Here is a 25893-nt window from a genome sequence, read left to right on the forward strand (position 1 = left end):
CCCCACCAATACATAGTGTAGCTGACCGTGTTCATTAATGCGTGACACAACACAACCTGTCTCAGCTGAAGGATCGATGAGGTCCGTCCGACGTCTGTTGTGTTTAAATGTAATTCTTATGTTGTTTTTTACAGTCTCTAGTTACCATTTTTTCAAATACATATGCGATGTGAATCCATAAATGAGGTATGTAAATATAAATGACCAATAGGCAATATCATCGTTCCTCTAGCCTGACACAGGTTGGTCTAGGCCTGGCCCTAGCGAATACAGATCACTCCGGCCGCGCTTCACTCCGGCCGCGCTTCAATCCGGCCGCGATTCATTCCGGCCGCGATTCATTCCGGCCGCAGCTATGGAGCGCCCAATGAGTCTTTTACAACCGAGACACGTTTTTTGTAGAGAATCAAAATAAACATTTGTAATCATACAGTATATTTTTTCTCTTTCAGGATCACAACAACATCGCAAGTGTTTTAAATTAGGTCTAATGCTAGAACAAAATAATGTATGTGTTTTATCCAATGTAATAGGCTAGTATATTAATTGTAATGTGATTAATTATGTAATTTATTGCAATGTACCCTATATGTCATTTTATTTTTATCATATATAAATTAAAATATAAAATCATTGTAAATTGGACTGTACAAAAATGATATATTAATTCTTGATACAATTCCAGGTAACATTAATTAGACGGATATTTGATTATTTGAAATAAATAAATTAATATTGTAAATATTGTTATTAACTATAATTAGTAAGTATGGGTACTGGCAAGATAAAGTGTTATAAAAATAAGGGTTTTAACTAATTTTTAATGTTAATAAATGTAAAGCTATAAAAATAAATGTACATAGAAAGAAATTAAATATTGTTATTCAAGCATTAATTAAACGGGTATTTGATTATTATTTTATTATTGAATTTAATTAAGTTAAGTTTAGTTTGAAAGAAAAAGCAGTTCCAACTTCTTTGAATGTTATTGTTAATGAAACAAGTAAAATTGTTGCTAATAAATATTCAACTAGTTCCATTTAAATTCACCAAGAATTTGTTATAACACTGAACAGTATAGAAAACGTAGATATGGGCGCTCCATACTAACGGCCCCTTTGCACAGGAAGTCAAATTGAATAGCGGCCGGAGTGCATAACATCGCGCTAAACTGATACGGCGGCCGGAGTGAAGCGCGGCCGGAGTGATCGGCTACCGCCCTAGCTAGGAGGTAGGAGGAGGCCTAGCCTACGTCACTAAATAAAAGAGTAGGCCCTAGCTAGACAGGTCTACCACCACATCAGCAGTAGCAGTATGCTAATCTATGGAACGCCATCGCTGCCTCCGGCAGCAAACTTTAGTTATATTCTGCTCTTTTTAGCATTACGTTCGGCTCTTCTTTAGCATTCGGCGCATTTCTATTCGGCCCATTTACCATTACGTTCGGCTCTTTCAGCATTCGGCTCTTTTTTATTCAACTCATTTACCATCATAACAGTACGTACATTTCTTTGCGAGAAAATCTATTCTAGGCTAGGCCTATATAAGAATAAAATCTTTAACACTTCAAACTCGTTCAATTTGTTGCATTTTATGGATTGATTGATTGGAATAATACGTAAAAGCAACAAAAAGAGAGGTTTAAGACTGATTTAAGACTCCTTCGAGTAGGCTTTAATTTTAGACCGCTGACAGGTTAGACCGCAGTATAGCAATGGTCTGTAAATAAAGACTACTTGCTACGTCACGAATTACTGAATACTAAATACTGAATACTGAAATGCTTTATTTGTCCATCATCATAAAATAACATCAGAAATTCTTCTTGAAGATTGACAATTATTAATACAATAATAAATAGATATACAATATAATATACACACACACACAATTGCACAAAAAATATAAGTTATGAAACACGGTGTAAAAATGACTAGGTATAAAAATTGAGAAGGATTTAGGAGATTAAAATAGTTTAAAACAGCTTTAAGAGGATTAAAACAGCTTTAAAAGGATTCAAACCATTAGAATGTTCCTAAAACCTTTACAATTTATAAATTGCTAAAATTTCAAATAGGCTAAAAATGTTTAAAATGTTTAAAAATATTAAAAATATAAAAACATTTATAAATTGAACAAAATTTACGTTTTAAAAGTTTCATTGTTTACATAGTCTTGTATTACATAACATTTTATCGATGGTGATGTGAATTATTTATATGAATAGCATTTGCAACAAAGGCATATCTCGATCTGTTTGTCTTAGTTATTGGAACATGTATTCTACCATTGCGTTTGATAATAAAGTATTTGCTAAGGGGATGATCAACATCCTTAATTATTTTATGAGCTGCCTTCACTATCCAATCTATGTATATTTCATCTAACTGCACCAACGGATCTTTAACAATATATTCAGCTTTCCTTGTAATGCGATTCAATTTCTTTTTATCTTTTTTATTAATATTTTCATAATTGAAATTGAAGCGCTAAGACCGTTTATAGACCGCTTATAGCAATCCGCCCCAGGTGCCAAAACAACATTGCACTCTTAATTGATGATGTCATTAAGAGTGCAATAGAAGAGTTAATATCATGTGACCCAAAAACTTCCAATCATTATGAGAATGATCAAAATGAAATCTAAATATTTATCCCCATAGTATCCAGGTTGCAGATATGGCAAAGTTAGATTTGAACATTCGTGGGTCGCAAGTTGGAATGGCCGGGTTTGAACAGCATCTGAAACAACTCAAAGAATCTCAGGTATACCTAATTGAAACTTTCTTCATATTATTTAATTTTATTTACTTTTCTATAACATCAAATATTAAATTGCTTTATGTGCTGAATTATAATTAAAATTAATATTGATTTTGTTTATCATTTTTTATTAATTTTTGTCTATAGCTGATGAAATCTTCCGAGTTTATAGACATGTTTAAAACTGCAGAGAAATTTCACCACGATATGAAACTATCTTACTTAACTTGCCGAAATAAAAGTTCCTTAAACCAGCAAGCTGAGGACAGTCAATTTTATAATATTTTGTTAAATATGATGAGAGAAATAGCTAGGTAAATAACATTGTTTTTAATCTTAAAGCTTGTGAAATATATTTGTTTTAATCACAACTTCCCTTTTCTTTTATATACTATGATATCTTTTGTAGGGTTCTAAGATACTTTTTCTATTTTTAGACTATAAGTATAATTGCCATTTCTATATAAAACCCACAATATTTGCTATACTTGGCTCAAGTCTGTAGTTATTGTCTTTTTTATGTTATTCCACCAGTAGGCATTTCGATTTTTGTCTGAATTGTGAGCTCAAGTATTATACGTATGAAACACCATTATGTGCCAAAATATTTATCCTTTAACTAATTTTGGTCTAGAACCTAGACTATATTTGCTACTGCCACATTGTCACCTTTTTTTCAAGTTAAGTTACTTACTTACTGACTGTGTGGACATTGCCTGTCCAATATCAATGTTTGCTGAATACCACAGATCAATAAAAGACACAATGTAGTACAGTACCTCTCATTGTGTTTACTACTTTCAATTCATCATTGTACAATTAACAATATAACCACAGTCTTGTCACTTTCCCTAGCATTAATGGAATAAAGCAAAGAGAAGAAGTGAAGAAACTCTATCGTTGGTTTAAAACAAATCAGGGAGTTTTAAATTCAAGTTCAGTAAGTAGGACAAAGCACTTTCTTGACCTACCAATTGCACTGTATACTTTGTTTACAAACTATTGAACCTATTTGGTCATTTGTATTAAAACCTTTTATTAGTTTGATCATACAGTACTTTACATATCCAGTTTTGTTTAATAAAGACTCTCCTTATAACTGACTTTTAAATACATTCATTCACCTCTATTCTCTTTGCTTATTTAGCATTTTAATAGCTCAAAGCAAGGTGTCTACAAGCAACCACTGCTAAACTTTTCTGACGATGCTATTAAGTTCTATTCAGTACCCCTGGATAAACGAAACAAGAGTGGCAATAAAGTGACCTTTTTGGACAATGGTAGGGCCTCGAGACAGTCTTCAACCAAGGGAAGTTTGCTAGAAAGTAACAAGCGTATCACTAAGAAACCTGAGGGAGCTAACAGACCTTACACTGCTCCTGCTCAAAGACTACACAGGCCTAAGGTAGTATAGTTATTAGTACAATTCTATTTTTGATGATCCATGATGATAATTTTTAATAAAATGTACTTAAAATTTGTATTTTTAGATTGGAAATAACCTTTCATCGTCTTCATCAAATCCACAAGTATTTGATTCCCCTAGCTTAACTGCACAGAATGTGTCCACACACCAACCTAAGCAGTATTCATATAATAGACCTGCAACTGCTATTGGAATTATGAGTCATAACGCTAGCTCTGTTGATGAGGTAAGCATTACATATAGTATTCAATCACAGTGATATTGTTCATTATTATTAATGAAATGCTTAAACAAGACTACATTATATGCTGAAATGGTTAATTGATCTTAAAGTTGATTAATTACAGACGATTGCTTGTACTTCATCACTTCCTTCAACTGATAATGGTGTCTCAAAACCCATATCAGACAACAAGTGTACAGATTGTGTTGAGGATGACGCTATTGCACAAGAAGAAAACAATCAGTTTCCAATGCCTCATCTTGTGAATCCTGTGGCCCAACATCAATTTGTGGAGAATCATGATGATTGTCTGCCTTCAAATAAAGTTGTCTCAATACATGTAGTTGTCCCAGGTAAAGAATGTAATGTTCTATTTTATTTTTACTGAAATCAGAGTCATATTGTTTCTATAGAGATAATGGCAGGTTTTGTATATAAATTAATATTAGTACTACATGATATGTCACTTGCTTTCTGTAGATAATGGATCACCTCAGACAGTTCGTGAGCAGGAGACGCCTTTGGAAAAATGGACGCAATACCACAATGCCCAGATTTATGGTGAAGATATAATTGGGACACATCAGTTATTTGGCAGGAGTGGTTCCCCTGCTGGTATCAGGTACACAGCTCATGATGGAGGTGAAAATCCTGAACTTTATACCAGACAAGTCATTTCTAACTATGCATTGGAAAATGAATCATCAACAGGTATACTTAAAATAATGTGATTATTCTGCCACCATTATCAAACTGCTTGTAATGTGTTCAATGTCATAATGCGCACATTGGTTTTTCATTTACAGTAGATTGTGGAAAACAGGAGGCCCTGGTCTACCAGTCACTTGAAGATTTCTATAAAAGTATAGAAGAGTATAAACCTGGAAAAACAAAGTCAACAAGTCACTCAAAGTCAGCCAAACACATAAGAGGTCATACATCCGATGACATTGAAGATGGCATTTCAAAGAGGTATTTTATTTGTTTTAGATCATATTTTACTTTAATAAAAATCAAATTAATTAATTAATGATGTATTGAAAACAAATTATGTTTATTTATTAACTCATTTTTACAGGGAGTTGCCAGGCAATGGCAAATACACTAAGGTACATTTTGAATCTATTGTTAAACTCTCTGGAGACATTGGGGAAAAGATGAGCAACTCAAAAGAAAAGGTATCATACTTTATAATTAATTCACAATTTAAGATTTTATCATCAGTACATACAATATAAAAACTGTATTGAACATTGTGTGTACCAATACTCATCATGCTGTTTATCATCAGTACATGCAATATAAAAACTGTATGGAACATTGTGTGTACCAATATACTCATCATGCTGTTTATCATCAGTACATGCAATATAAAAACTGTATGGAACATTGTGTGTACCAATACTCATCATGCTGTTTATCATCAGTACATGCAATATAAAAACTGTATGGAACATTGTGTGTACCAATATACTCATCATGCTGTTTATCATCAGTACATGCAATATAAAAACTGTATGGAACATTGTGTGTACCAATATACTCATCATGCTGTTTATCATCAGTACATGCAATATAAAAACTGTATGGAACATTGTGTGTACCAATATACTCATCATGCTGTTTATCATCAGTACATGCAATATAAAAACTGTATGGAACATTGTGTGTACCAATATACTCATCATGCTGTTTATCATCAGTACATTGTGTGTACCAACATACTCATCATGCTGTTTATCATCAGTACATTGTATGTACCAATATACTCATCATGCTGTTTATCATCAGTACATTGTGTGTAACAATATACTCATCATGCTGTTTATCATCAGTACATTGTGTGTACCAACATTGTGTGTACCAATATACTCATCATGCTGTTTATCATCAGTACATTGTGTGTACCAATATACTCATCATGCTGTTTATCATCAGTACATTGTATGTACCAATATACTCATCATGCTGTTTATCATCAGTACATTGTGTACACCAATATACTCATCATGCTGTTTATCATCAGTACATTGTGTGTACCAATATACTCATCATGCTGTTTATCATCAGTACATTGTGTACACCAATATACTCATCATGCTGTTTATCATCAGTACATTGTGTGTACCAATATACTCATCATGCTGTTTCCAGTGGAATTGAAATGAATGTGTACTTAATACAGTAGTACAATAAAATAAACAATACAATATTTATAAATTCTTTGTATAACATTTATTTCCTGCTTGTTGTTTTGTTATTAGCTCTCTCCGGATCCAAAAGCAGGCTTTCGGAAACCATCAGTGACTATTAATGGTCGACCTCACACAGCGCCACCACAAAGTGGTAGGATTAAGCTGTACAATAGCTCACCTGTGCCACCTCCAAACAGTTACAGACCTGCATCCACATGGTAAGTATGCCTATTTAATAGCTCACATGTGTCTCCTCCAAACAGTTATAGACCTGCGTCCACATGGTAAGTATGCCTATTTAATAGCTCACATGTGTCTCCTCCAAACAGTTATAGACCTGCATCCACTTGGTAAGTATGCCTATTTAATAGCTCACATGTGTCTCCTCCAAACAGTTATAGACCTGCATCCACTTGCTAAGTATGCCTATTTAATAGCTCACATGTGTCTCCTCCAAACAGTTTTAGACCTGCATCCACATGGTAAGTATGCCTATTTAATAGCTCACCTGTGCCACCTCCAAACAGTTATAGACCTGCGTCCACATTGTAAGTATGCCTATTTAATAGCTCACCTGTGCCACTTCCAAACAATTACAGACCCTCATCCACATGGTAAGTATGCCTATTTAATAGCTCACATGTGTCTCCTCCAAACAGTTATAGACCTGCATCCACATGGTAAGTATGCCTATTTAATAGCTCACCTGTGCCACCTCCAAACAGTTATAGACCTGCGTCCACATGGTAAGTATGCCTATTTAATCGCTCACCTGTGCCACCTCCAAACAATTACAGACCCTCGTCCACATGGTAAGTATGCCTATTTAATAGCTCACATGTGTCTCCTCCAAACAGTTATAGACCTGCATCCACATGGTAAGTATGCCTATTTAATAGCTCACCTGTGCCTCCTCCAAACAGTTACAGTCCACACGGTAACTACAGTATCTCTGTCAATAGCACACCGTCCACATAGTATGCTTTTTTTAATAACAGCCAAAGACAATTTTTTTTGGCACACATTAGAGAAATATTGTTATTAATGTTATTTTATTTCAGATTGAGTAATAATATTGTTTCTTGTCATTATTATTTTAATTCTAATTTGTTTTAATTTTTCAGTTCACAATCCTCCATTGATTATACCCCAAGAAACAAGAGAGGTGAACCTATTATTATGCTACCAGAGAAATCAGAATATACTGTGCACATGAGGCCTGATGAAAGAAATCATGCAGTTGCACCAGTTTGTAATGGCAACTTAGCTCCAGAGATGCAACATTACAGGCAAGTCTTTTTAAAATATTCTTGCTCTACACAACTTTTACCATGAAAGAACAAACTGTTTGCTTTCAGTTTGCTATATTTTTTAAACATTTTCCCAACAGATGGCAAAATACTGGATTGGGAAATGTAACATGTTATAACAGGTAAAATGGTGTCACCCAACATGAGCACATCAACAAATTAATGTATTCAATGCTTTTGACTTACTAAAAACTAAATTTATATTATGTTATCTATTGAAATGTCTCTCTAAAATATTAATTTATGTATTTATACAATGTAAGACTACTTTAAAATACTACTTCTCAATCAAGCTTATAACATTCTTTAAAACATTAATTTATCTAACAAAACTTGTCACATACACACACACAAAATACAGTTTTATATGTATAAGTATCCGGTGCTTTTCCTTTCTATTCTTTAAACAAAAATTCTTTACTTTAATTATTAATACTTTTTAAATCTTATATTTGTGTAGTTTGAAGTCTTGATACTGCTGTATATGTACTGAATTTGCTTCTCTATTTATTTGTGTAGTTTGAAGTCTTGATACTGCTGTATATGTACTGAATTTGCTTCTCTATTTATTTGTGTAGTTTGTAGTCTTGATACTGCTGTATATGTACTGAATTTGCTTCTCTATTTATTTGTGTAGTTTGATGTCTTGATACTGCTGTATATGTACTGAATTTGCTTCTCTATTTATTTGTGTAGTTTGAAGTCTTGATACTGCTGTATATGTACTGAATTTGCTTCTCTATTTATTTGTGTAGTTTGTAGTCTTGATACTGCTGTATATGTACTGAATTTGCTTCTCTATTTATTTGTGTAGTTTGAAGTCTTGATACTGCTGTATATGTACTGAATTTGCTTCTCTATTTATTTGTGTAGTTTGAAGTCTTGATACTGCTGTATATGTACTGAATTTGCTTCTCTATTTATTTGTGTAGTTTGAAGTCTTGATACTGCTGTATATGTACTGAATTTGCTTCTCTATTTATTTGTGTAGTTTGTAGTCTTGATACTGCTGTATATGTACTGAATTTGCTTCTCTATTTATTTGTGTAGTTTGTAGTCTTGATACTGCTGTATATGTACTGAATTTGCTTCTCTATTTATTTGTGTAGTTTAAAGTCTTGATACTGCTGTATATGTACTGAATTTGCTTCTCTATATATTTGTGTAGTTTAAAGTCTTGATACTGCTGTATATGTACTGAATTTGCTTCTCTATTTATTTGTGTAGTTTGTAGTCTTGATACTGCTGTATATGTACTGAATTTGCTTCTCTATTTATTTGTGTAGTTTGTAGTCTTGATACTGCTGTATATGTACTGAATTTGCTTCTCTATTTATTTGTGTAGTTTGTAGTCTTGATACTGCTGTATATGTACTGAATTGCTTCTCTATTTATTTGTGTAGTTTGAAGTCTTGATACTGCTGTATATGTACTGAATTTGCTTCTCTATTTATTTGTGTAGTTTGAAGTCTTGATACTGCTGTATATGTACTGAATTTGCTTCTCTATTTATTTGTGTAGTTTGTAGTCTTGATACTGCTGTATATGTACTGAATTTGCTTCTCTATTTATTTGTGTAGTTTGAAGTCTTGATACTGCTGTATATGTACTGAATTTGCTTCTCTATTTATTTGTGTAGTTTGTAGTCTTGATACTGCTGTATATGTACTGAATTTGCTTCTCTATTTATTTGTGTAGTTTGAAGTCTTGATACTGCTGTATATGTACTGAATTTGCTTCTCTATTTATTTGTGTAGTTTGAAGTCTTGATACTGCTGTATATGTACTGAATTTGCTTCTCTATTTATTTGTGTAGTTTGTAGTCTTGATACTGCTGTATATGTACTGAATTTGCTTCTCTATTTATTTGTGCAGTTTGAAGTCTTGATACTGCTGTATATGTACTGAATTTGCTTCTCTATTTATTTGTGTAGTTTGTAGTCTTGATACTGCTGTATATGTACTGAATTTGCTTCTCTATTTATTTGTGTAGTTTGAAGTCTTGATACTGCTGTATATATACTGAATTTGCTTCTCTATTTATTTGTGTAGTTTGAAGTCTTGATACTGCTGTATATGTAATGAATTTGCTTCTCTATTTATTTGTGTAGTTTGTAGTCTTGATACTGCTGTATATGTACTGAATTTGCTTCTCTATTTATTTGTGTAGTTTGTAGTCTTGATACTGCTGTATATGTACTGAATTTGCTTCTCTATTTATTTGTGTAGTTTGTAGTCTTGATACTGCTGTATATGTACTGAATTTGCTTCTCTATTTATTTGTGCAGTTTGTAGTCTTGATACTGCTGTATATGTAATGAATTTGCTTCTCTATTTATTTGTGCAGTTTGTAGTCTTGATACTGCTGTATATGTACTGAATTGCTTCTCTATTTATTTGTGTAGTTTGTAGTCTTGATACTGCTGTATATGTACTGAATTTGCTTCTCTATTTATTTGTGTAGTTTGAAGTCTTGATACTGCTGTATATGTACTAAATTTGCTTCTCTATTTATTTGTGTAGTTTGATGTCTTGATACTGCTGTATATATACTGAATTTGCTTCTCTATTTATTTGTGTAGTTTGAAGTCTTGATACTGCTGTATATGTACTGAATTTGCTTCTCTATTTATTTGTGTAGTTTGATGTCTTGATACTGCTGTATATATACTGAATTTGCTTCTCTATTTATTTGTGTAGTTTGAAGTCTTGATACTGCTGTATATATACTGAATTTGCTTCTCTATTTATTTGTGTAGTTTGATGTCTTGATACTGCTGTATATGTACTGAATTTGCTTCTCTATTTATTTGCGTAGTTTGTAGTCTTGATACTGCTGTATATGTACTGAATTTGCTTCTCTATTTATTTGTGTAGTTTGTAGTCTTGATACTGCTGTATATGTACTGAATTTGCTTCTCTATTTATTTGTGTAGTTTGTAGTCTTGATACTGCTGTATATGTACTGAATTTTCTTCTCTATTTATTTGTGTAGTTTGAAGTCTTGATACTGCTGTATATGTACTGAATTTGCTTCTCTATTTATTTGTGTAGTTTGTAGTCTTGATACTGCTGTATATGTACTGAATTTGCTTCTCTATTTATTTGTGTAGTTTGTAGTTTGTAGTCTTGATACTGCTGTATATGTACTCAATTTGCTTCTCTATTTATTTGTGTAGTTTGTAGTCTTGATACTGCTGTATATGTACTGAATTTGCTTCTCTATTTATTTGTGTAGTTTGAAGTCTTGATACTGCTGTATATGTACTCAATTTGCTTCTCTATTTATTTGTGTAGTTTGAAGTCTTGATACTGCTGTATATGTACTCAATTTGCTTCTCTATTTATTTGTGTAGTTTGTAGTCTTGATACTGCTGTATATGTACTGAATTTGCTTCTCTATTTATTTGTGTAGTTTGAAGTCTTGATACTGCTGTATATGTACTGAATTTGCTTCTCTATTTATTTGTGTAGTTTGTAGTCTTGATACTGCTGTATATGTACTCAATTTGCTTCTCTATTTATTTGTGTAGTTTGTAGTCTTGATACTGCTGTATATGTACTGAATTTGCTTCTCTATTTATTTGTGTAGTTTGAAGTCTTGATACTGCTGTATATGTACTGAATTTGCTTCTCTATTTATTTGTGTAGTTTGAAGTCTTGATACTGCTGTATATGTACTGAATTGCTTCTCTATTTATTTGTGTAGTTTGAAGTCTTGATACTGCTGTATATGTACTGAATTTGCTTCTCTACTTATTTGTGTAGTTTGATGTCTTGATACTGCTGTATATATACTGAATTTGCTTCTCTATTTATTTGTGTAGTTTGAAGTCTTGATACTGCTGTATATATACTGAATTTGCTTCTCTATTTATTTGTGTAGTTTGATGTCTTGATACTGCTGTATATGTACTGAATTTGCTTCTCTATTTATTTGTGTAGTTTGAAGTCTTGATACTGCTGTATATGTACTGAATTTGCTTCTCTATTTATTTGTGTAGTTTGTAGTCTTGATACTGCTGTATATGTACTGAATTTGCTTCTCTATTTATTTGTGTAGTTTGTAGTTTGTAGTCTTGATACTGCTGTATATGTACTCAATTTGCTTCTCTATTTATTTGTGTAGTTTGTAGTCTTGATACTGCTGTATATGTACTGAATTTGCTTCTCTATTTATTTGTGTAGTTTGAAGTCTTGATACTGCTGTATATGTACTGAATTTGCTTCTCTATTTATTTGTGTAGTTTGAAGTCTTGATACTGCTGTATATGTACTCAATTTGCTTCTCTATTTATTTGTGTAGTTTGTAGTCTTGATACTGCTGTATATGTACTGAATTTGCTTCTCTATTTATTTGTGTAGTTTGAAGTCTTGATACTGCTGTATATGTACTCAATTTGCTTCTCTATTTATTTGTGTAGTTTGTAGTCTTGATACTGCTGTATATGTACTGAATTTGCTTCTCTATTTATTTGTGTAGTTTGTAGTCTTGATACTGCTGTATATGTACTCAATTTGCTTCTCTATTTATTTGTGTAGTTTGTAGTCTTGATACTGCTGTATATGTACTGAATTTGCTTCTCTATTTATTTGTGTAGTTTGAAGTCTTGATACTGCTGTATATGTACTGAATTTGCTTCTCTATTTATTTGTGTAGTTTGAAGTCTTGATACTGCTGTATATGTACTGAATTGCTTCTCTATTTATTTGTGTAGTTTGAAGTCTTGATACTGCTGTATATGTACTGAATTTGCTTCTCTACTTATTTGTGTAGTTTGATGTCTTGATACTGCTGTATATATACTGAATTTGCTTCTCTATTTATTTGTGTAGTTTGAAGTCTTGATACTGCTGTATATATACTGAATTTGCTTCTCTATTTATTTGTGTAGTTTGATGTCTTGATACTGCTGTATATGTACTGAATTTGCTTCTCTATTTATTTGTGTAGTTTGTAGTCTTGATACTGCTGTATATGTACTGAATTTGCTTCTCTATTTATTTGTGTAGTTTGTAGTCTTGATACTGCTGTATATGTACTGAATTTGCTTCTCTATTTATTTGTGTAGTTTGAAGTCTTGATACTGCTGTATATGTACTGAATTTGCTTCTCTATTTATTTGTGTAGTTTGTAGTCTTGATACTGCTGTATATGTACTGAATTTGCTTCTCTATTTATTTGTGTAGTTTGTAGTTTGTAGTCTTGATACTGCTGTATATGTACTCAATTTGCTTCTCTATTTATTTGTGTAGTTTGTAGTCTTGATACTGCTGTATATGTACTGAATTTGCTTCTCTATTTATTTGTGTAGTTTGAAGTCTTGATACTGCTGTATATGTACTCAATTTGCTTCTCTATTTATTTGTGTAGTTTGAAGTCTTGATACTGCTGTATATGTACTCAATTTGCTTCTCTATTTATTTGTGTAGTTTGTAGTCTTGATACTGCTGTATATGTACTGAATTTGCTTCTCTATTTATTTGTGTAGTTTGAAGTCTTGATACTGCTGTATATGTACTGAATTTGCTTCTCTATTTATTTGTGTAGTTTGTAGTCTTGATACTGCTGTATATGTACTCAATTTGCTTCTCTATTTATTTGTGTAGTTTGTAGTCTTGATACTGCTGTATATGTACTGAATTTGCTTCTCTATTTATTTGTGTAGTTTGAAGTCTTGATACTGCTGTATATGTACTGAATTTGCTTCTCTATTTATTTGTGTAGTTTGAAGTCTTGATACTGCTGTATATGTACTGAATTGCTTCTCTATTTATTTGTGTAGTTTGAAGTCTTGATACTGCTGTATATGTACTGAATTTGCTTCTCTACTTATTTGTGTAGTTTGATGTCTTGATACTGCTGTATATATACTGAATTTGCTTCTCTATTTATTTGTGTAGTTTGAAGTCTTGATACTGCTGTATATATACTGAATTTGCTTCTCTATTTATTTGTGTAGTTTGATGTCTTGATACTGCTGTATATGTACTGAATTTGCTTCTCTATTTATTTGTGTAGTTTGAAGTCTTGATACTGCTGTATATGTACTGAATTTGCTTCTCTATTTATTTGTGTAGTTTGTAGTCTTGATACTGCTGTATATGTACTGAATTTGCTTCTCTATTTATTTGTGTAGTTTGTAGTTTGTAGTCTTGATACTGCTGTATATGTACTCAATTTGCTTCTCTATTTATTTGTGTAGTTTGTAGTCTTGATACTGCTGTATATGTACTGAATTTGCTTCTCTATTTATTTGTGTAGTTTGAAGTCTTGATACTGCTGTATATGTACTGAATTTGCTTCTCTATTTATTTGTGTAGTTTGAAGTCTTGATACTGCTGTATATGTACTCAATTTGCTTCTCTATTTATTTGTGTAGTTTGTAGTCTTGATACTGCTGTATATGTACTGAATTTGCTTCTCTATTTATTTGTGTAGTTTGAAGTCTTGATACTGCTGTATATGTACTCAATTTGCTTCTCTATTTATTTGTGTAGTTTGTAGTCTTGATACTGCTGTATATGTACTGAATTTGCTTCTCTATTTATTTGTGTAGTTTGTAGTCTTGATACTGCTGTATATGTACTCAATTTGCTTCTCTATTTATTTGTGTAGTTTGTAGTCTTGATACTGCTGTATATGTACTGAATTTGCTTCTCTATTTATTTGTGTAGTTTGAAGTCTTGATACTGCTGTATATGTACTGAATTTGCTTCTCTATTTATTTGTGTAGTTTGAAGTCTTGATACTGCTGTATATGTACTGAATTGCTTCTCTATTTATTTGTGTAGTTTGAAGTCTTGATACTGCTGTATATGTACTGAATTTGCTTCTCTACTTATTTGTGTAGTTTGATGTCTTGATACTGCTGTATATATACTGAATTTGCTTCTCTATTTATTTGTGTAGTTTGAAGTCTTGATACTGCTGTATATATACTGAATTTGCTTCTCTATTTATTTGTGTAGTTTGATGTCTTGATACTGCTGTATATGTACTGAATTTGCTTCTCTATTTATTTGTGTAGTTTGTAGTCTTGATACTGCTGTATATGTACTGAATTTGCTTCTCTATTTATTTGTGTAGTTTGTAGTCTTGATACTGCTGTATATGTACTGAATTTGCTTCTCTATTTATTTGTGTAGTTTGAAGTCTTGATACTGCTGTATATGTACTCAATTTGCTTCTCTATTTATTTGTGTAGTTTGTAGTCTTGATACTGCTGTATATGTACTGAATTTGCTTCTCTATTTATTTGTGTAGTTTGTAGTCTTGATACTGCTGTATATGTACTGAATTTGCTTCTCTATTTATTTGTGTAGTTTGAAGTCTTGATACTGCTGTATATGTACTGAATTTGCTTCTCTATTTATTTGTGTAGTTTGTAGTCTTGATACTGCTGTATATGTACTGAATTTGCTTCTCTATTTATTTGTGTAGTTTGTAGTCTTGATACTGCTGTATATGTACTCAATTTGCTTCTCTATTTATTTGTGTAGTTTGTAGTCTTGATACTGCTGTATATGTACTGAATTTGCTTCTCTATTTATTTGTGTAGTTTGAAGTCTTGATACTGCTGTATATGTACTGAATTTGCTTCTCTATTTATTTGTGCACCTTTTGTAGTGTCACACATCTTTTTATGTGGGAAATATATTTCAGCTATTTGTTATATTTTATTTCTTTTTTTTGTTTCTTTGTTGCAGTGTTGGATCATGTGAAACATCTCTTAGATCTGCTGGTGGTTCGTGGTCTGTTAGAAGACCAAAGACACCTGATACATCAATGAAAACATCCCCTAGATCTGCTGGTGGGCCGTGGTCTATTAGAAGATCAAAGACCCCTGAAGCATCAATAAAGAAAAAATGGAACACAGCTAAGGTAAACAAACAATCCAATGATTTCTTGAATATGTATAATTTCTACATCTATTACATGTTTCAGATGGTAGATTGATTAAATCCAATAATTTTATTTTTAGCCCAGTGATCATAATCAACGTGTTCCGCAAGCAGCTAGTCATGTGACCACAATGATCCACCCACAGACAATAGCTTCAATGGTAGTTGTCAATCATCTTGGAACTGGGAAACGTCGACTAAGATCTCGAATGGGGAATATTAATGGCATGTTCTTGGACGATGTGAGTAACATTGTATGTATAGATACACATTAAAATTTGAATTTCTAAAATGTTTACTACAATTTTAACAATAACTACAGTATTATGAAATCAAGTTTTCCAATTCAATTTCTTTTTTTTAAGGAGGTTTCTGATATTGCTGGGAGCATGGAGTTTGTTCCCATCATTAACCCTGCTCCTATTCAAGGTACTTTTTAGTAATTAATTTTAAAACATTATGCTGGTTAACTAATGATATAATTATGTTGATAATTATAGTTTATGAGCACCGTTAAATTTGTTGGTTTTCTGTTTCAGGTCGGGCACAGAACAACACTGGCAGGTAATTGTATTGTATTATTACTACTGTTCATTTATTCATTTCTATAATTTTTTGAAAATGTTCGAAAACCAATTCTGTTCTTTGATATAGGGAAAACCATGATGTAGATCAAAATGATAATTCAGAGAATGGTGAGGGTGGTGACTCTGTAATTGATGACATTGATAGTAGCAGGATAAGTACAGCGCCCTCACTAACATCGGAGATTGGTCATTTGGATGAAACAAATGAACTTGATTATCACATAAATGGAGAGCATGCATCTCCCGCAGACAAAGTAGTTGAAACAGAAAAACAATATTCTGTATCAGTTAATACACCCTCACAATTAACAGAAGGAATCTATTGTAAAAACATGTCAGAAACAGACTCCAAGAATATCAGGGAACAATTTTTAGAGAATTTATGCCATCAAGAGGATTTGTTTGTTGTAAATGATGGATTGAGAGAGGAGAAAGACGAAACAAGTAGCTATTGGAGTACAAATGAGGTTGAAGGTACAAGTAGCTATTGGAGTACAAATGAGGTTGAAGGTACAAGTAGCTATTGGAGTACAAATGAGGTTGAAGGTACAAGTAGCTATTGGAGTACAAATGAGGTTGAAGGTAGTGAAAAATAGAAGCGGGCTCATAAATGCACTGATACACTAATTTGTTATGCTTCAGTTATTTATTTTGTTATTTTTGTTACATTATTATTATTATGTTTTTTAATAACATTTAATGATTTCATTTGTTTTGCATTTGCATCATTGCACCATGTCATTCACTTTTGCTTTGAGACCATCTCACACAAAGAATGTAAGAAGCTGATTTATTTGCTCATTACCCTGCAGTCAATCATGCTACATGTTTTGTGTGTATTGTCAGGAATTTTATATTATAACTTGATAATGTTAACATAATTTATCCATCAAAATATCATGAACCAATTGCTTTTAAATATCATTTCAAGATAAAATATAGGCAATGTTTAATGCTTAATGAAAAAATGAAAACCATCTAGTTGACAGAGGCATTAATATATTATGTTTAAACCAGGTACAGTATGAACATTAACATTTTTTTGAATTATTGGATGGTTATCAGCTATTAAACTTGCATGCTTTAATTTGTTTGTTTTTAAGTTTAGTTATGTGTTTTATGCCGGACATTTGGTATCATACTCACTAAGTTAGCTAGTAATGGTTACTTGACCATACGTTTATGGAGTACTGACAGTTGATGGATTTTATCTGTCGCTTTAAACGTCAAACACTTATTTGTAAATAATTGATTTTTTTAGCACTTTATTCAATATTTCATTATTTAAACATTATAATAATTGCTTTGTAACTATATTCATATCATGTTGTGTTACTTGTATAGCATTTTGCACCAAATTCTCTTAAAGACCAGGTGCAGGCCTTTGATCATAGTACTGTATCACTTAGGTTTGGGGATAGATAACCCAGTAAATAATTCCTATTCATATGTACATACACATTGTAACAGTGTGTGAAAAAACAGATGACTATACTGTTCTGCGCTAAGTATAGCTAGTAAACATGTCATAACTAAATATATTTTATAAACATAATTGAAGAAGTAATACCAATTGCAGTTTTAATGATTGTACAGTAAAAACGTTAAATGTGTCTGTAAAGCAGTAAATAATCCCTTTTAAGTAGAAAATGGACACTCAAAACTGCAGCAGTCTGTTGGATCACAATTGTTTTATATGGAAGAACCTAAGCTGCCGAGCAGAACATTGACGTGTGGACAAAAAAGAGAAGTAAAACTGCAAACAGATCATGACAAAAGTGAAATGAGATTTCATGGTGAAGGATTTATACCATCAGGTAAGTACTGTTTATACTGTTATTAAATTGTTAAATGATTGGAAGTTGTATGAAGGAAAGTATGTTTTTAGTTGTAGTGGACAGTTTAGTATCACTACAGTATATCCAGGAGTTTGTAGTGTAGGAAGCATTTATAAGGTAAGGCCAAGTAAGATGAGGAATAATCTTTTACTGTACATTGTTTTATAATTATTATTTTAGTGTATATAGGACTGACAGATGAACACAGAACAGCATTGATGACACATCCAACAGGGGTTGCTAAGTCTATGCTTAAGTTTGATGTCATGATGCCTCATGTACAAAAGATGCCCCTGACACCAAGGAAGAGTTCACAAACAACAAGTCCAGTTAGCAATAATTCATCTAGCCATCAATATTTACCTACTTCAAGTGGAAAATCTAGCCTTCATTCATCACCAAATTCAAATGAAAATGTTTGTTGTCAATCATTACTGATGCAGGTCCCCAGCCCTGAGCAAACCAGTAGGGTTGTTTCTTCATCACCCTCAGGTTTTGATCATCTTTATCTAGAAGAATATTCAACTAAAAAACAACAATTCAAACTAAAAGATAATCAAAAAATGCCTCCACAGATTCTTATCAAACGACCGTCTTCTGCCCCTGTTTTTAATAATTCTGAGCCTGATGCAATGAATATGTTTAGACCTGTTTCACCAGATAATCAGTCCACCCGTGGAAGAAGGTTGAATTCCCCTCATTTAGCTGTGTCATCACCTGTTGCTGTACGACCTACATCTGCAAGAGCTAAGCTTAGAGGAAAGGAATGGAATGGTCGACCTTTACCTATTTTTGGAGCTTCAAAAGTAATTTTATAATGCATAACATACAATAATAAATATATAATATACTGTATGAGGTACAGCAGATATTGCTAAATGTTAAAAGGAACACATTCTTCATGATCTAGTGCGGTATGAAACTCAACTTAGTCTCACGACGATCTTATTGTTTTCTACTAGGTTAGAGATGATTTGGCTGTACAAAGAAGTAAACAAGCCAGGGAGTCTGTGAACATCCGACACCTGTTTTCAAATAAGGCAAGTAGGCAGTACTTGAAGGAGAAGGAACGTCATGAACGATTGAAATGGGAGAAAATGCAACGCAAGAATGAGGACGATTTTAGGTAAAACATAACACATGGCCACTATGTGTGCAAAACTCCAGTTTACACTAGTGTCATAATTATACACAATGTATTAAATAGTCAGTAGTTGTTTTAAATCTACTATTCTGTTGTAGAATAAACCAAGAGGAATTGTGGAATAGGAATTTAGCACTTATGAATCGTGGGGACATAGCATACCGTAATTGGGAGAAAGAATATATGGCAGATAAAGCACAACGTGAAAAGATGAGACTTCAAAAGATGAATGTTCTGTTGCACAAGTAGGTATCAATATCGTAGACTTTTCAATCTTATATTTTAAATAATAGTTAATATCTGCATTTACTTAAATTTATATTAAATATACTGTATGTACTGTATACTGTATATCATAATATATTTTCAGGCAAGCTCTTCAGAATAGGAAGGCACTTGCATACCTAAAGCGCATTGGACCCCATGTTGATGTCTGGGAGTAAGTATTCCTTGAAATTAAATTGTATGTTGATATTACATTAATATTTAGTTTCATTAGTATTAGTATTTAAATGAGTAGTTTTTGACTGAAGTGTTTTACTTGTTGGTAGGTTGTTTCATGGAGAGAAACGAGGAATCAGTAAAGTACAAATGAAATGTGCTGCTATAACACTGCAGAAGTAAGTTTTTGTACACATACAAAGATTACAGAATTTTTGAAACATACATTCAAATATTTAAAGAAACATATTTAAGAGTACCATGATCACAATATTATGTTGCAAAAATAATTCATTAGAAAAAATGTATTCAATTTATCGCAACAAATCAAAATAACTGAACATTGTGATCGCTACCAATCCCCTTTGATTCGTGACATTCACATTATCCTATATGTAAACATTGTGATCAATACCAATTCCCCTTTGATTTGTGACATTCACATTGTCTTATATGTAAACATTGTGATCGCTACCAATCCCCTTTGATTTGTGACATTCACATTGTCTTATATGTAAACATTGTGATCGCTACCAATCCCCTTTGATTTGTGACATTCATATTATCTTATATGTAAACATTCTGATCAATACCAATCCCCTTTGATTTGTGACATTCACATTGTCTTATATGTAAACATTGTGATCGCTACCAATCCCCTTTGATTTGTGACATTCACATTATCTTATATGTAAACATTGTGATCAATACCAATCCCATTTGATTTGTGACATTCACATTATCTTATATATAAACATTGTGATCAATACCAATCCCCTTTGATTTGTGACATTCACATTGTCTTATATGTAAACATTGTGATCGCTACCAATCTTACCTTTGATTTGTGACATTCACATTATCTTATATGTAAACATTGTGATCGCTACCAATCCCCTTTGATTTGTGACATTCACATTGTCTTATATGTAAACATTGTGATCAATACCAATCCCCTTTGATTTGTGACATTCACATTGTCTTATATGTAAACATTGTGATCGCTACCAATCCCCTTTGATTTGTGACATTCACATTATCTTATATGTAAACATTGTAATCGCTACCAATCCCCTTTCATTTGTGACATTCACATTATCTTATATGTAAACATTGTGATCGCTACCAATCCCCTTTGATTTGTGACATTCACATTGTCTTATATGTAAACATTGTGATCAATACCAATCCCCTTTGATTTGTGACATTCACATTGTTTTATATGTAAACATTGTGATCGCTACCAATCCCCTTTGATTTGTGACATTCACATTATCTTATATGTAAACATTGTGATCGCTACCAATCCCCTATCATTTGTGACATTCACATTATCTTATATGTAAACATTGTGATCGCTACCAATCCCCTTTGATTTGTGACATTCACATTATCTTATATGTAAACATTGTGATCAATACCAATCCCCTTTGATTTGTGACATTCACATTATCTTATATATAAACATTGTGATCGCTACCAATCCCCTTTGATTTGTGACATTCACATTATCTTATATGTAAACATTCTGATCAATACCAATCCCCTTTGATTTGTGACATTCACATTGTCTTATATGTAAACATTGTGATCGCTACCAATCCCTTTTGATTTGTGACATTCACATTGTCTTATATGTAAACATTGTGATCGCTACCAATCCCCTTTGATTTGTGACATTCACATTATCTTTTATGTAAACATTGTGATCAATACCAATCCCATTTGATTTGTGACATTCACATTGTCTTATATGTAAACATTGTGATCAATACCAATCCCCTTTGATTTGTGACATTCACATTGTCTTATATGTAAACATTGTGATCGCTACCAATCCCTTTTGATTTGTGACATTCACATTGTCTTATATGTAAACATTGTGATCAATACCAATCCCCTTTGATTTGTGACATTCACATTATCTTATATGTAAACATTGTGATCGCTACCAATCCCCTTTGATTTGTGACATTCACATTATCTTATATGTCAACATTGTGATCGCTACCAATCCCCTTTGATTTGTGACATTCACATTGTCTTATATGTAAACATTGTGATCGCTACCAATCCCCTTTGATTTGTGACATTCACATTATCTTTTATGTAAACATTGTGATCAATACCAATCCCATTTGATTTGTGACATTCACATTGTCTTATATGTAAACATTGTGATCAATACCAATCCCCTTTGATTTGTGACATTCACATTATCTTATATGTAAACATTGTGATCGCTACCAATCCCTTTTGATTTGTGACATTCACATTGTCTTATATGTAAACATTGTGATCAATACCAATCCCCTTTGATTTGTGACATTCACATTATCTTATATGTAAACATTGTGATCGCTACCAATCCCCTTTGATTTGTGACATTCACATTATCTTATATGTCAACATTGTGATCGCTACCAATCCCCTTTGATTTGTGACATTCACATTGTCTTATATGTAAACATTGTGATCGCTACCAATCCCCTTTGATTTGTGACATTCACATCATCTTATATGTAAACATTGTGATCACTACCAATCCCTTTTGAGTTGTGACATTCACATTATCTTATATGTAAACATTGTGATCGCTACCAATCCCCTTTGATTTGTGACATTCACATTATCTTATATATAAACATTGTGATTGCTACCAATCCCCTTTGATTTGTGACATTCACATTATCTTATATATAAACATTGTGATCAATACCAATCCCCTTTGATTTGTGACATTCACATTGTCTTATATGTAAACATTGTGATTGCTACCAATCCCCTTTGATTTGTGACATTCACATTATCTTATATGTAAACATTGTGATCGCTACCAATCCCCTTTGATTTGTGACATTCACATTATCTTATATGTAAACATTGTGATCGCTACCAATCCCCTTTGATTTGTGACATTCACATTATCTTATATGTAAACATTGTGATCGCTACCAATCTATTCTTACCTTTGATTTGTGACATTCACATTATCTTATATGTAAACATTGTGATCGCTACCAATCTTACCTTTGATTTGTGACATTCACATTATCTTATATGTAAACATTGTGATCAATACCAATCCCCTTTGATTTGTGACATTCACATTATCTTATATGTAAACATTGTGATTGCTACCAATCCCCTTTGATTTGTGACATTCACATTATCTTATATGTAAACATTGTGATCGCTACCAATCCCCTTTGATTTGTGACATTCACATTGTCTTATACAGTATGTAAACAGTGTGATCGCTACCAATCCCTTTTGATTTGTGACATTCACATTATCTTATATGTAAACATTGTGATCGCTACCAATCCCCTTTGATTTGTGACATTCACATTGTCTTATATGTAAACATTGTGATCATATCAATACCAATCTTACCTTTGATTTGTGACATTCACATTATCTTATATGTAAACATTGTGATCGCTACCAATCCCCTTTGATTTGTGACATTCACATTATCTTATATATAAACATTGTGCTCAATACCAATCCCCTTTGATTTGTGACATTCACATTGTCTTATATATAAACATTGTGATCGCTACCAATCCCCTTTGATTTGTGACATTCACATTATCTTATATGTAAACATTGTGATCGCTACCAATCCCCTTTGATTTATGACATTCACATTGTCTTATATGTAAACATTGTGATCGCTACCAATCCCCTTTGATTTGTGACATTCACATTATCTTATATGTAAACATTGTGATCGCTACCAATCCCCTTTGATTTGTGACATTCACATTATCTTATATATAAACATTGTGATCGCTACCAATCCCCTTTGATTTGTGACATTCACATTGTCTTATATGTAAACATTGTGATCGCTACCAATCCCCTTTGATTTGTGACATTCACATTATCTTATATGTAAACATTGTGATCATATCAATACCAATCTTACCTTTGATTTGTGACATTCACATTATCTTATATGTAAACATTGTGATCGCTACCAATCCCCTTTGATTTGTGACATTCACATTGTCTTATATGTAAACATTGTGATCGCTACCAATCTTACCTTTGATTTGTGACATTCACATTGTCTTATAATTATATATAAACATTGTGATCAATACCAATCTTACCTTTGATTTGTGACATTCACATTATCTTATATGTAAACATTGTGATCAATACCAATCCCCTTTGATTTGTGACATTCACATTGTCTTATATATAAACATTGTGATCAATACCAATCCCCTTTGATTTGTGACATTCACATTGTCTTATATGTAAACATTCTGATCGCTACCAATCCCCTTTGATTTGTGACATTCACATTATCTTATATGTAAACATTGTGATCGCTACCAATCCCCTTTGATTTGTGACATTCACATTGTCTTATATGTAAACATTGTGATCGCTACCAATCTTACCTTTGATTTGTGACATTCACATTGTCTTATAATTATATATAAACATTGTGATCAATACCAATCTTCCCTTTGATTTGTGACATTCACATTATTTTATATGTAAACATTGTGATCAATACCAATCCCCTTTGATTTGTGACATTCACATTGTCTTATATATAAACATTGTGATCAATACCAATCCCCTTTGATTTGTGACATTCACATTATCTTATATGTAAACATTGTGATCGCTACCAATCCCCTTTGATTTTTGACATTCACATTATCTTATATGTAAACATTGTGATCGCTACCAATCCCCTTTGATTTGTGACATTCACATTATTTTATATGTAAAGTTGACATTTAATCATTTCTGTTAGGTATCTACGAGGCATGATTGTAAGAAGGAAATTTGAGGCAGTGAGGTTGAAGTCACAAGTGCATGCCAGTACTTTTAAGAAGTTTCTAGATTACTATTGTGCAATGATGAAACGTATTGCTCGTCGCTATCTTGTCAATAAACCACGCATCCATTTTGATCTGTGGCAATTGGATGATTTCATGGAAAGAAAAAGACGTAATTTACATTTTTCAAAATTCTATTTCAAATTAACAAAAAAGACTTGCAAATGTTGAAGAATGTTGTATAAACGCAAATTACCTTACAGTTTTATTTTATTATTATTATTAGACTATGAATATGTGTTTGCAAAGCAAGCTCATCCTGGTGATGAATTAGAAGTTAAAGATTTAGAGGTCTACTTCAAAGAATGTGACCATTATCCATCCATCACAGAAATGCATGATGCCATCAAGCATGTCACCAAAAGTAAGTTGTTTTGCTATCAATGAAATTCACAATTTACTGAAACTTTACAAACAATTCTCATATAACAAGAATGAAATTGCGTATAATTAGTACACATTGTACCTTGCACAATAATGAAAAATGCCGCACTCTTTATGTCACATGGTTTCTATAGAGTATTTATTGAATATCATAACTCACAATCCTTTAATCAAATTTTATAAAAATATAGCAATTTATGGTGAAATGCATAATTATGACAATATTTCGTTAAATTATTAGAAGATGCACAGAAACCAGGATTAAAGTTAAAAGAAGCAGAAGTCGTTGAAATATCCTTCCAAATATATGTACCACCTGGCTGTGGCTTAACTACAGATAAAACTCGCAAATCAACATGGCTAAACCCACTTGTTAAAGGTGTGGAAGCTAGAAGGCTTATGGGTAAGATAACAAACCGCAGATTACATTTTTATTTAAATAATATTCTGACTTTTTATTGGTTGAGGTCTTGTAACGGTATTGTATTGTACATCCATAGTATTCCTACTGTTGTAACACCAAAGTAGAGACCCAAATAATGAAGCTACCAATAATGTTTAAAATAAGTACACTCAATTTATTAAAATATACATTGTTAACCCCTTTATAAATGTACAAACAAAATCTTACAGGAAGCAGTGAGGTTGAAGAGGCTCAGTTAAGAAGGTCAATGGCACTGGTGTTTAGTACTTTCAGAGAAAGAAAAGATAAAGAAGCAATGGAAATAAAACAGTAATATAGGAAAATAAATATTACATTTTCACTCTCTAATATTTAATAACCATGAACAAAATGCAGGTAAACATTC

General features: G+C 32.2%; 1 protein-coding gene across 5 annotated transcripts; it reads left to right on the plus strand.

Moving 5' to 3' along the window:
- The first annotated feature begins 109 nt into the window (after positions 1-109).
- Positions 110-25857, plus strand: LOC140050534 (uncharacterized). Of its 5 annotated transcripts, XM_072095775.1 has the most exons (28): positions 110-186; positions 2664-2766; positions 2911-3077; positions 3619-3703; positions 3911-4168; positions 4254-4415; positions 4537-4765; positions 4893-5123; positions 5219-5384; positions 5491-5590; positions 6677-6825; positions 7732-7896; positions 7998-8039; positions 15628-15802; positions 15903-16064; positions 16188-16251; positions 16362-16386; positions 16477-16991; positions 18056-18226; positions 18428-19053; positions 19210-19373; positions 19490-19636; positions 19762-19830; positions 19943-20011; positions 24616-24812; positions 24927-25064; positions 25326-25487; positions 25718-25857. In XM_072095775.1, exons 1-28 carry the CDS (start codon positions 182-184, stop codon positions 25819-25821), a joined length of 4650 nt encoding a protein of 1549 aa, XP_071951876.1. In that variant the 5' UTR covers positions 110-181; the 3' UTR covers positions 25822-25857. The 5 variants fall into 5 exon arrangements, with proteins under 5 accessions (XP_071951876.1, XP_071951873.1, XP_071951874.1 ...); XM_072095772.1 differs by lacking the exon at positions 25718-25857 and having other exon boundaries at positions 25326-25612; XM_072095773.1 differs by lacking the exon at positions 25718-25857 and having other exon boundaries at positions 18437-19053; positions 25326-25612.
- The last annotated feature ends 36 nt before the right edge of the window (positions 25858-25893 follow it).

The sequence above is a fragment of the Antedon mediterranea genome, chromosome 5, assembly GCF_964355755.1.
Source record: "Antedon mediterranea chromosome 5, ecAntMedi1.1, whole genome shotgun sequence".
NCBI classification, from domain to species: Eukaryota; Metazoa; Echinodermata; class Crinoidea; order Comatulida; family Antedonidae; genus Antedon; species Antedon mediterranea.